Consider the following 13,002-nt stretch of genomic DNA (forward strand, 5'->3'; position numbering starts at 1 on the left):
ACTGGGCATATACCCAGAGAAAACCATAATTCAAAAAGACACATGCACCGCAATGTTCACTGCAGCACTATTTACAATAGCCAGGTCATGGAAGCAACCTAAATGCCCATCGACAGACGAATGGATAAAGAAGTTGTGGTACATATATACAATGGAATATTACTCAGCCATAAAAAGGAACGAAATTGAGTCATTTGTTGAGATGTCAATGGATCTAGAGACTGTCATACATAATGAAGTAAGTCAAAAAGAGAAAAACAAATATCGTATATTAACGCGTGTATGTGGAATCTAGAAAAATGGTACAGATGAGCCGGGTTGCAGGGCAGAAGTTGAGACAGAGATGGAGAGAACAAACGTATGGACACCAAGGGGGGGAAACTGTTGGGGGGTGTTGATGGTGGTGTGAATTGGGCGATTGGGATTGACATGTATACACTGATGTGTATAAAACTGATGACTAATAAGAACCTGCTGTATAAAACAAACAAAAAAACAAAAAAACTAATACTAAACTTTCTTTGGGTTATTTGTATGGAAATATATCAATATAAATGTTTCAGCCATTACATGAAATTCCTAAAAATCTTATATATTCTGGTATAATGTTATAAATCATAATTCTAGTTATTACTTTAAAATGTATATCTCAGAAATAACTAAATTTCCTTGTCAACTGTATTATTATGAACTTTCATCAAATCTTTAACCGTGGTCATTTTTAAGTGTTTTGTCATTTACAGACAGTTCTGGGTATACTCTGATGCTTTTGCAAAAATGTTCCTGTAAAAGGGTTTCATCTTCAAGGAATTCATGGAAAAGACTCTGACAAGTACAGGTTTCTGGCAACTGACTATACTGCTGAAATATACTGCTGAATGAATAAGCATTTTCAGAACTCTAATGGAAAACTGATGAATTCATAAAAGTGCTAACAAAAGATCAAGATGAAAAAAAATTAATGGGACTGAGTGAACTGATGAGGATGATTATAATTTTTGTGACTTCGTTTGAATTAAAAAAAAAAGTTAAAAAAAAAAAGGCAAAAGCATTTCCTCTAACATCAGACACAAGACAAGGATGCCCACTTTTGTCACTTTCATACAATGTAGTCCTAGCCACAGCAATCAGAGAAGGAAAAGAAATAAAAGGAATCTAAATTGGAAAGGAAGAAGTAAAACTGTCACTGTTTGCAGATGACATGGTAATATATATAAGAAAATCCTAAAGATGCCACCAAAACACTGTTAAAACTATTTCATGAAATCACTAAAGTTGCAGGATACAAAATTAATATACAGAAATCTGTTGCATTTCTATACACTAACAATGAACTAATGAAGGAAAAATTAGGAACTCAATCCCATTTACAGTTGCATCAAGGAGAATAAAATACTTAGGAATGAATCTAACTAAGAAGGTAAAAGACCTATACTTGGAAAACTATAACACACTGGTGAACGAAATTGAAGATGACACAAAGAAATGCAAAGATCTACAGTGGTCATGTACTAGAAGAATTAATACTGTTAAAATGACCACACTACCCAGCAATCTGCAGATTCAATGTAATCCCTATGAAAATACCAAGGCATTTTTCACAGAACTAGCACAAATAATTCTGAAATTTGTACAGCAACACAACAGACTCTAAATAGCCAAAAGAATCTTGAAAAAGAAAAACAAAGCTTGAGGTATCACATGCCCTGATTTCAAACTATATTACAAAGCGATAGTAATCAAAACAGTATGGTACTGGCACAAAAACAGACACACAGATCAGTGTTACAGAACAGACAGCCCAGAAATAAACCCACATTTATATGGGCTATTATTCTATGACAAAGAAAGCAAGAATATACAATGGGGAAAGACAGTCTCTTCAATAAATGGTGTTGGGAAAACTGGACAGCTACATGCAAAAGAATCAAAGTGGACAACTTTCTTACATCATGAACAAAAATAAATTCAAAATGGATTAAAGACTAAATATAAGACCTGAAACCATAAAATCCCTAGAAAAAAATAGGTAGTACACTCTTTGACATCAGTCTTAGCAATATTTTTTGGATATGTTTCCTCAGGCAAGGGAAACAAAAGCAAAAATAAACAAATGGGACTGCAGAAAATAAAAAGCTTTTATACAATGAAAGATAATATCAACAAAATGAAAACGCCACCTACTGAATGGGAGAAGATATTTACAAACCATATATCCAATATGGGTTTATATCCAAAATACACAAAGAACTCATACAGCCAATATTAAAAAAAAAAAATCAGATTAAAAAATGGGCAGAGGATCTGAATACACATTTTTCCAAAGAAGACAAAGAAATGGCCAGACACAGGAAAACATGCCCAACGTCAGTCATCATCAGGGAAATACAAATTAAAACCACAAGATATCACCTCACACTTGTCAGACTGGCTATTATGAAAAAGAAAACAAATAAGACGTGTTGGCGAGGATGTGGAAAAACGAATTCTTGTATACTGGTGGTGGGAATGTAAATTGGTATAGTCACTATGGAAAACAGTATGAAGCTTCCTCAAAAAATAAAAAATAGGGAGTTCCCTGGTGGCCTAGTGGTTAGGATTCTGGGTTTTCACTGCCATGGCCCAGGTTCAATCCCTGGTCGGGGAACTGAGATCCTGCAAGCTGTGCAGCACAACCAAAAAAGAAAAAACAAAACAAAAACTACCATAAGATCCAGCAATTCCACTAAACAGAAACACTAAATTCAAAGAATATATGCACCCCTGTGTTTATTGCAGCATTATTTACAATAGCCAAGATATGGAAGAAATTTAAGTGTTCATTGACAGATGAATGGATAAAAAAGATGTGGTGGTGGTATTAATGGACTATTACTCAGCCATTAAAAAGAATGAAATCTTGCCTTTTTCGACAACAGGGATGGATCCAGAGGATACTACGCTTAAGTGAAGTAAGTCAGACAGAGAAAGACAAAGACTGTATGATTTCACTTACATGTGGAATCAAAAAGCAAAACAAATGAAAACCAAAACAAACATACAAAACAGAAACTGAGTCACAGATACAGAGAACAACAGGTGGTCACCGGAGGGAAGAGGGATGGGGAATAAGTGACATAGGTGAGGGAGATCAAGAGGTACAAACTTCCAGTTACAAAATAAATGAGTCATGGGGAAGAAATGTACCCTATTGGGAACATAGGAATAATATTGTAATAAATTTGTATGGTGACATACGGTAACTAGAAATATCAAACCACTGTACTGTGCACATGGAACTAACATAGTGTTGTAGGTCAATTATACTTCAATTAACCTTTAAAACACGGGTTAATTTGCTCTTTTATGCTACCTGTTCGCAAAGAGATGAAAGTAAAGAGTTAGAGCTTCATCTCTAAATCAGTCACGTGTCCCTTCATAGTCTGTCTTATGAAGACCTGCACAATCCCTGCTACTTTATGGAAAGTCAAGAAATACATGTACATATATATTGAAAGAGCAATTCCATGTGCTATACATTCATTATATCAGAGGTGGCCTTGAATCTCAAAGTTAGAAATAATTTTCTACTTCCACATCCTCTGAAGTCCAAAGCTACAAAGAGCCAGAATTCCTAGTTCCAGTGGCGTTTTACAGATATGCCAAAGTCTTTGCTTATTTCTTCTGGAATAACAAATAACCCTAAATTCTCCTTTGCCAAACATCGTTTCAAGCCTGGAGGTAAGGTGTCCTTTACTGAGTAACTCCTATGGAAACTATGTCTATCTATTTGTAAATCTAAGTAAAGTGGGGTTAGAGATTCGCTTCTGGCATGATGGAGGAAGATGGCCTTCAGATCTTCTCCCCAAAAAGTAACTGTAAGTCTGGACAAGATTGCCAAAGACAACCATTTCAGCGCTCTGGATCAAGCACAGGTATACAAATGCAGTGTTTATCCATGAAAATAACCTCAGGTAAGAACAGTGTGAGTTTGAGGCATGTATGCCTAAAGCTATCTCCCTTCTCCCACCAGCTCCATCAGAGTGGTACTTCAGCCAGGGCTGGACAGCAAGTGAACACTAGCAGCTTTGCTGCCATTGTCTTAGTGGTGATCGCAGTGGCAAGTGAGTGGGGAAACCAGCAGTTGCAGACCTGAGTGTCGGGCAAGCAGTGGACCAGCAGAACAGTTGAGGGTTTATCAGGGAGCTCTTGGATGCAAGACAATGAAAGGGGGCTTGCTAAGCTCTCCACATGTCTTGGGTTGACTAGAAGCTGTGATGTGCACAGCAGAGACTGGAGTGGACCCAAGCCACCCACATCTTTGGCTGATGGAGACTGAGTTCATGTGCAGAGATGAGAGAGCCCACACAAAGTATAAGCCAGGACAGTCTTGAAAAGAGCTTAAGTAGGAATGTACTTCTCAGTCCACACACAAGTAAATCAGATTAACAACCAAAAATCATTTAATGTAATACACTATATCTTATGAACTGAACTATGTCCCCCTCAAATTTATATGTTGAAAATCGAACTCCTATTGTGATGGTATTTGGAGATGGGGCCTTTGGGAGGTAATCAGGTCACGAGGGTGGAGCAACTGGTCCAATGGGATAAGACCAGAGAGCTCTCTCTCTCTCCACCATGTGAGAAGGCAGCCACCTACAAGCCAGGAACAGTCCTTACCAGGAACCGAATTGGCCAGCACCTTGACCTAGACTCCCAGTCTCCAGAAGTGTGAGAAAATAAATTTGTTTTTTAAGTCACCAAAATACCAGCGTGTGGTATTTTGTTACGGCAACCTGAGCTGACTAAGACACATGAATAGGATTCAAGGCAAAAAAAGATATGATATCTCAAAGACACAGAAAAAAATTTGACAAAATCCAACACTCATTCATGGTAAAAACTTTCACCAAACTAGGAATACAAAGGAACATCCTCCTTCGACAATCCAATTTAAAAATGGTTAAAAGACTCGAATGAATATCACAGAGGCATACAAATGGCTAAAAAGCACATGAAAAAATGCTCAACATCGTTAGTCACTCAGGAAATGTAAATCAAACCATAGGAGACATTACTACCTACTCTCTAGGATGTCTACAATCAAAAAGACAAACTATAACAAGTGTTGGAAAGGATGTGGAGAAACTGGAACACTTAAACACTGTTAGTGGGAATATAAAATGATACAGCCACTTTGGGAAATAATTTTGCAGTTTTTTTAAAGGTTAAACCTAAGCTTACCATTTAAACCAGCCCTTCCACTCCTAGAAATCTACCAAGAAGCGTGAAGAAAGCTCATATGAGAATATACACAGCAGTTCATTACTCATACTAACCAAAAACTGGCAACAATCCAAATGTCATCCACTGGTGATTAAGCAAAATGTGGCCATATCCATACAATGGAATACCATTTAGTAATTAAAAGGAATAGAATATGGCCACATGCTACACATGGATGAACCTCAAAAACATCATGAAAGTAAAGCAGACACAAAAACTGGATATTGTACAATCTCATTTATATGAAATATCCAGAAGGGCAAATTTATACATACAGTAAGTAGATCAGTAGTTGTGTGGGGTTGGGGTGAGAGCAGGCATTGACTGCAAAAAAACTGGGCTTGAGGAGAGCTTCTGGGGTGACGGAAATGTTTTAAAACTGGACTGTGGTTGCATAACTACGTATCTACTAAAAATCAGTGAACTGTACATTCAAAATGGAGGAATTTTATAGTAAGTTATATATCAATAAAGCTGAAAAAATGTGACGTTATTGCTGCACTACAAGAGATGTGTCAAAGACACCACAGCAAAGGAGAAAAGGGCAACCAACCAACTTTGCCTGTGTAAGTGGGGAAGAAGCCAAGGACAGAGAGGGACAGCAAGGCAGAAAGGAATACACAGATTTATTTCCTCAACAAATATCTATTGTCTACTCTGTTCTAGGTGCCTGAGAACACATCAGAAGCAAAGTCTACACCTGTAAAACTCCTATGTTAATGGGAAGATAGGAAATAAACAATAACAAACATGATAAACAAGGTAAAAGTACGTATAGACAATATTTGAATTTAACATTAAATGATGAGATTCCTCAGGCACAAGGGGAAGGGCAGGTACAGGACATAGGATGTGCCACAGAAGAACTAGGGTATGTGGTTTCACTGTGTTCAGTGAGCCCTGTGACTGGGGGTGTACAGAAAAATAACCAAAGATGGCAACAAAAAGGTCAAAGTAGGAATCAGAAGTGACACTCAATGTTTCATTTAATTATTCTGCACCACATAGGTATTTTCATTGGTACAGATGAAACTGAGATTAGGGCATTTGCCTGGCAAAATGATAGTAACAGTATGCACTGAAGATGGTCTTTATTGGACTAACAGTGCTTGGCACATAGTAAATGCCCTAAAAATGCTTGCCTTTATGTTTATTATTAATATTATGGTGTCATAGTGCCTAAATTATTAAGTTCTATAGTCTATCCAGAAAGCTATACAAAATGAATCAAGAAGAGATATAAAAAAAGATTTGCCTCCTTCTCTTTCAAAATGATCCTTGCAGGAACAGTACACAGAAGTGTATTTCTAATCCTTAGGGCATGGGTTCATAGCACTGCAGTTCTCTCCTCCAGAAATACCTTTATAGCCCTTCCTTAAATTTATGGACAGTTTTAAAAATTATCTCAAGCTTTCTTTCTTAGGCCACAAACTCAGTGCAGACAAAGGGAAAGTCTATCAATAACAGAATACTCCACAGAGGTTATTGTGAAGATTGAGTTAATATATGTACGCACTAAAGGGTTAACTCAGGAGCCCTGGGTTGCCCAAACCCTGAACATCTCAAAGATCTTCAGGACTGGCCCTTGACCGGCTCCTGAGATATCCTCTGAGCCCTTGGAATACCCTGCTAGTACAGTATATTTGTATGCCATTCTTTGGGCCACACTGTTATCAGCCTGACCAGACAGTTTATGATAACAATGTGACTTATGGTGAACGATTTTGTAGGCCTGAAGTCCTTGGTTTGACCTCTGGGAGTGCTGTAGATTGAGTAGCTAAGGTCAGCCACATGGGCAAGAAAATCCTGGACACCAAGAAAATCCTGGACACCAAGACTCAGGAGAGTTTCCCTAGTTTGCAACATTTTGTCACTGGGAGAGTTAAGTGCATCCCCATGCAAGTTCACTGGGAAGGGACACCTGGAAGCTTGTGCCTGGTTTCTCCCGGACCTCACCCCATGCCTTTTCCCTTTGCTCATTTTAAATCTGTATCCTTTCACTGTAATAAACCATAACAAAAAGGAGAGCAATTTTTTGGGGGGGAGCTCTGCGAATGCTTCCAGTGAATCATTGAGCCTAAAGGTGGTCTTGGGGACCCATGACAGAATATGGAAGTCCTTAGAAAAGCACCTGGCATCTAGTGAGCAATATATGGATAATTATTATTGCCAAGTGCAGAGAAGTCATTTAAAAGTTTAAGGATAGCCAGAGAGTGCTATTATTTCTGCCAATCTCTGATCTCAATTTCCATAGTAGGTTGGGGCTAAGATGATTATACAAGAACATACTTCTTTCATCACAAGCTTGAGACACACTGGATTTGATGGCAACACTTAAGTCAATTTCCAGGAGATTCTGGTTCTAGTTAGTAGACAATACTAAAACAGAATGAATGTTTAAATGTTAATAGAAACAGGCTGACAATAATCAGATTAGAAACAGTAAAATACAACAGAGATCTCACAATATAGCATACCTTGATTTCCTTTATGCTTGGAAGTGATGCATTTAGAAATTCCTCAGTTAATCTCTTCCAACTAGCAGCTTTGCTGAGATCAGAATGAATGATGAATTTTTCATAAATCCTAAAACGTTAAAAAAATATCAACCGGTAACTGTAAAACTATATTAACAAAAAGGTCTATATGAAAATTCATATATATCTGAACATGCACATATATATATACACACATATAAACTTACCCTTCTATTGTCTTTTCTACTTTGTGGCTGTTGACATCTAAGAAACGATGAAATCTAAATGAGAAAATGTAATTCTTATAACAATCTTGTCATATAGCTATGCAGATTAGTCTCACAACCATGCACATCTCTCCAACACCCTATCCTCAGCTATATGTTTCCAGTGAGTGCACCTCTCTCCCTGTATCACCTCTATCATTCATGCAAACCACCACTGAATCTGAGAGACTGCTCAAGCATTCATTCCATAGGACACAGGCTGTCCTGAGCTACCCAACCCTGTCCTCTGGCTCCTCTGTCTTTTCATAATGCCATGTGTCTAAGTCCAGCACAATACATTCTATAGCAGGGGTTCCTAACCTTTTTACGCCAGCGAAGCCCAGTGAATCCTAGGGACCCCTTCTCAGGGGTTAATTAATTATGGGGTATGATTAATGCTTTTAATCATAAAATGAAATACAAAAGAAGCCAAGCATAGTGAAATACAGTTGTGAAATATTTTTTTTACTTTTTATTTTTTTTGCGGTATGCGGGCCTCTCACTGTTGTGGCCTCTCCCACTGCGGAGCACAGGCTCCAGACGTGCAGGCTCAGCAGCCATGGCTCACGGGCCCAGTCGCTCCGCGGCATGTGGGATCTTCCCGGACTGGGGCATGAACCCCCAGGGAAGCCCTATATTTTTATTTTTATTTATTTGTGAAATATTTTTTTAAAGTTTGTGATGCAGTAAGAGACATATATCTTTGTTACAGCATTAAATAACAAAATCTAGCAGTGGGTTCATAACTATGTAACAGTAAATGACATTTAAAAATATCTGCAATAACTACAATATGGCAGTGAAATATGTGATTTCTGTTGGTGATACAGTCATATAATAAGTAACGGCCTGTTGCTTTCATTCATAGTTGAAGGAAATGCTACTTTTTAGTTAGAGATTAGTGTAATTTTTTTCTTGTCCAAATCCATAACATCTGAATTCTATCTTCAGGCCCTCAGGTTAAGAAGTCCTATTCTACATCATATGTAATTAATTTTTGTCTGTCTTACCGAAGGACAGAAGCTTTATTTTGCCTATCTATGAATTTCTAAGGCCTAGAATGTGGTCCGTTTTTTAAAAAACAAACATGAATTGTTCATTTTTCTGATGGATTAAAGCATCATGAAATTATAGTATAGCTCACTCAACTCTTGTTTTTCATCTTTTAGTATCAAAGCCACATAATCTGTACTTGAAGTAAATTATACTACTAAATAACATATCAAATTCTAACCCAGTAAATGGCTGAGTGGAATACCACTTTACTTATAATAATTTAGTTTCTCAGTGTGCAAAAGTAGGTAATAACTGCTAATGTCTCTCTCAACTCTAAAATAATGTCTACTTACCTACTGTCATTTAGAAATAATAATATAAAAAATTATTTGAGATACAGCATTTAAATTTCTCTATTTATATCACCTATTCAGGCATTGTTATATTTATAAGTTACATTTAAGAACTGAGTATTTTATTTCAGAAACGTGGGGGGGCTGTTAGACTCATCTATTCTTATTATAAACCAGGTAGGCACTTTATGATCATTAAGGTTGATAATCAAGATTACAGATTTTGCAAAACTGTTTACTATTCAAGAAGATTTCTACTGAAATTAAACAGGTAGAATATTAACAATGACTAACATTCTTCTGATAATTTTTTAAAAATAATAATTTAATTACAGGTAATGATCAAAACAGTATCGTCTAATTTACATGTTCCATAAAGAAAAATGGGACCTCTGACTTCACCTAAGTACCTAAACTGAATAAATCTTTAAAAATTAATTACATGAAAAACTGTATTAGAAGTTGCATTAGGTGGCCTGGTGTACTCTATGCCAAGAACTGTTCTAGGTGCTGGAATAAGAACTGAACAAAACAGACGAAGATCCCTACCCTGGTGGAAGCTGTATTCTGCATGAAGGTGGGGGAGGAGACGACAAACAGTAACAACAGGTTTAAGTTATCCCATGTGTCATGCTACGCGTTTTGGAAAAAGAAAAAGAGCAGGGTAAAAGAGATCTGGAGTGGCCCAAGCAGGGAGGGAGAGTCAGCAAGAATACAGTTTTAAATTGGGTATGGCCATTATTTTGCTCTAAAACTTTACTCACCCATCCGTTCAAAAAATTGTTTGATGGGCAGTGGCCCGCGCTAAGCGCAGTGGGCGGGGCAAGGAACTGGATAGACAGAAGAACCCTTCCCTAGGGGCGCACTTCTAAGACTGGAGGACGACCCCCACCAACCCACAACCCACAACCCACTGTTCGAGCTTGCGTGTGTCACTGCGTCAGGGACCCAGAAGGCGCGAGGTCACCAAGCAGCTGGAGCGGCAAGGCGCGCTGGGGCTCTGCCGGTCGCGCCACGCGCCGCACACCTCGCCAGACCCCTTCCGTCCCCGGCTCCGGTGCCGCGCCCGCACCTGAAGTTGGACCAAGCGAAGTGCAAGGCGAGCTGGAAGTTGGGGTCCGCCTCGTCTTGGACGCCCGCCACAAGGCGGACGAGCTCGCGCACGTCGCGTTCTTGCCGTCGGTCCAGCCGGCTCCAAGACGGCGCCGGAGACGCCATACCTCCGGCGCTCCCGCAGTCCTTCGCCCGGTCGCGCCCGCTCTCGCGAGTGTTCGAGCTACCGCCTAGTTGAGCGAGGCTGCGGCCTGTCTCGCGAGAGTTCGCGCTGCAATCGCGTTGAGCCCTGGCTCTGATATTTGTTGGTGGCTTGGGTCTCACGTGGTTAAGTTTAGGAACGTTTTAAAAGGGGTAGACGTTATTAGTAGTTTTATTAATAATAGTCTCTGGCTAACCTTGGTTGATGGTTTAACTCCTAATGTTTTGAGAGCAGCCACTTCTCATTCGGTGTATCTGTTTGCACCTGGACTTTCAGGTACCATGATCCGTTAGTTGCCCATTCTTCTCTAAGCTTCAGTTTCTCCTAGAGGTGATCTCCAGTGATCTTTCGGTCCCTCTCTGCCTACAAGGGCCACAGTACATGGCCCACGCTCCGGCAGGTGTAAGGAAAGTGCGTTGTCCCCCACACAGGCTGAGTGCTACACCTCCTGCTCTTGCCAGTGACTCCCAGTGGCCAAAGGAGAATTTGGTAAACCTCGTTGGCCAGAGGTAATGTCTTTGCTGTTGTTCGTAATTAAAACTGTACTTTAAAACTGTTTCCGTTAAGAATTGCTCGTAACCATTCCAAGACTTGTTACATACAACTCTTTAATTTTTTCTTTTAGGGATCTATTGGGTTTTCATGTGGTTTATTACATTGCATTACCGTAGTAAAAGATAGCTGATACACCACTGTCTCAGTCTGTTTGGGCTGCTGTAACAAAGTACCACATACTGGGTGGCTTATAAACAACAGAAACTTATTTCTCATAGTTCTGGAGCCTGGATTTTGAGATCAGGGTGCCAGCATGATTGGGTGAGGGCCCGCTTGCTGTAAGCTGACTTCTGGTTGTGTCCTCACATGGTGAAAGGGGTAAGGGAGCTCACTGGGGCCTCTTTTATAAGGGCACTAATTCCATTCTTGAGGGCTCCACCCTCCTTTTCTAATCACCTCCCGAATACCAGCATATTGGGCATTAGGATTTCAAATTATGAATTTTGAGGGGACACAAACAACTACCTAAAACATAGGCTGCACACAACTGCACAAATCCCACAAGAAGGCGAAAATCATAGCAGTAGAAATGATTCTGTGAAACGGAATTTATACTCTCTCCCTAGGCAGTCTTTTCTACTCCAGTCTCAACTATCATCTGTGTGTTTATAACTCTCAAATTTGTGTATGCAGCTCACATTTTCCTTAGCACTCCAAATCTATAATTGCTTATTGTACATCTCCAAAATCAAAGTATACATACACACTTACATGTGTCTTTCCTGCCTCCCTATGTAGCTGGTTGGTCTTGACCTCTGGAGGGATACTTAGAAAACTTTCCACACGGCGCTCCCAATGACTTGGACCCAGTAGGGACTGAGCTACTCTCCCAGGCCTCCCTGGCTGGCCTGGGCCAATGTTCCCATTCTGGAAGGGGAATTGGAAATTTTTTCTAGAGGTGCCTCTGATGACTGAGCCCCATTCAAAATACAGTTGGCCCCCAGATATCCTCTGTGGGCCTCAAAGGCTGGTCACCCACTCTGCAGGGGATGTGGAAACATTTTTGGAAAGAACATACAAAGACAGGATAGCAAACAGGCTGGGTGCACTGCCATGTGTCCCTTGCTGGCCCAGGCCAGTGCAGCCCTCCAGAATGGCCCTTGGATAAATTTTCTGGAAGTGCATTCAAAGAATAGGCCCCAGGCACCACTGCAGCCTGGCTAAGGGTGCCATCCCCATCCTCCTGTCCAGCCTGTCCCAATGTCCCCTTTGGAGGGACTTAGAGATATTTAAGGGGTGTTTCTGTCGAATGTGCCATATATGGGACTGTGCCAGTCTAGGGATGCCTACCACAGATCTACATGCCCAGCCAAGTTGGACTGGCTTTTAGAGGGAACTTACAAAAATTTGGGGGAGGTCCAATGCCCTTCCCTTCAACCATGGCCAGCCTGAGGTGATGCCCACCTCTGTAGGTGAAATTGGAAATGTTTGGGGGAGATATAGCCAGTGACCAGGACTGATGCAGGATTGTGGTCAGAGTGCCCTCCCCAGGCCTGTCTGTACTAATGGGGCTGGTCCTGGCCTTGGAAGGGCAATTAGAAACTTTGGGGGTGGGAATCCCAATACCAGGACCTATCCAGGCTACTTCTTCAGGCCTCCCTGGCCTGCCCAGGCCTTTCCACACCAGAGAGAGGCTTAGAAATGTTTTGAGGTATCTCCAAGGACCAGTCACCAGGCAGGAGCACAGCCAGGGCCAAGGTGCCTCTGCAGCCTCCAGGCTTGTCTTGGTGATGACCCCCCTCAAGAGGGAGACATCAATATCTTCAGAATGTGCACCCACCTTTTAGTCTCCAAGTGGGACCATGGCCAGAACTGGGGTGCCCCCTGTGGCC

General features: G+C 40.4%; 1 protein-coding gene across 4 annotated transcripts in view; it reads right to left on the minus strand.

Moving 5' to 3' along the window:
- The window catches only part of TUBGCP5 (tubulin gamma complex component 5), a 55,504-nt gene extending 44,890 nt beyond the window's left edge, over nt 1-10,614 (minus strand). For 3 of the 4 annotated variants that reach the window (XM_067742336.1, XM_067742335.1, XM_067742337.1), the window contains exons 1-3: nt 10,433-10,614; nt 7,973-8,026; nt 7,746-7,854 (exon numbers count right to left, since the gene is read on the minus strand). In XM_067742336.1, the coding sequence (XP_067598437.1) occupies nt 7,746-7,854; nt 7,973-8,026; nt 10,433-10,578 (309 nt within the window). In that variant the 5' untranslated portion in view covers nt 10,579-10,614. The remainder of the gene's footprint in view (nt 1-7,745; nt 7,855-7,972; nt 8,027-10,432) is intronic. The other variant, XM_067742338.1, reaches the window with a different exon arrangement.
- Nucleotides 10,615-13,002: the final 2,388 nt, after the last annotated feature.

This window comes from Pseudorca crassidens, chromosome 6, assembly GCF_039906515.1.
Source record: "Pseudorca crassidens isolate mPseCra1 chromosome 6, mPseCra1.hap1, whole genome shotgun sequence".
Lineage (NCBI taxonomy): Eukaryota > Metazoa > Chordata > Mammalia > Artiodactyla > Delphinidae > Pseudorca > Pseudorca crassidens.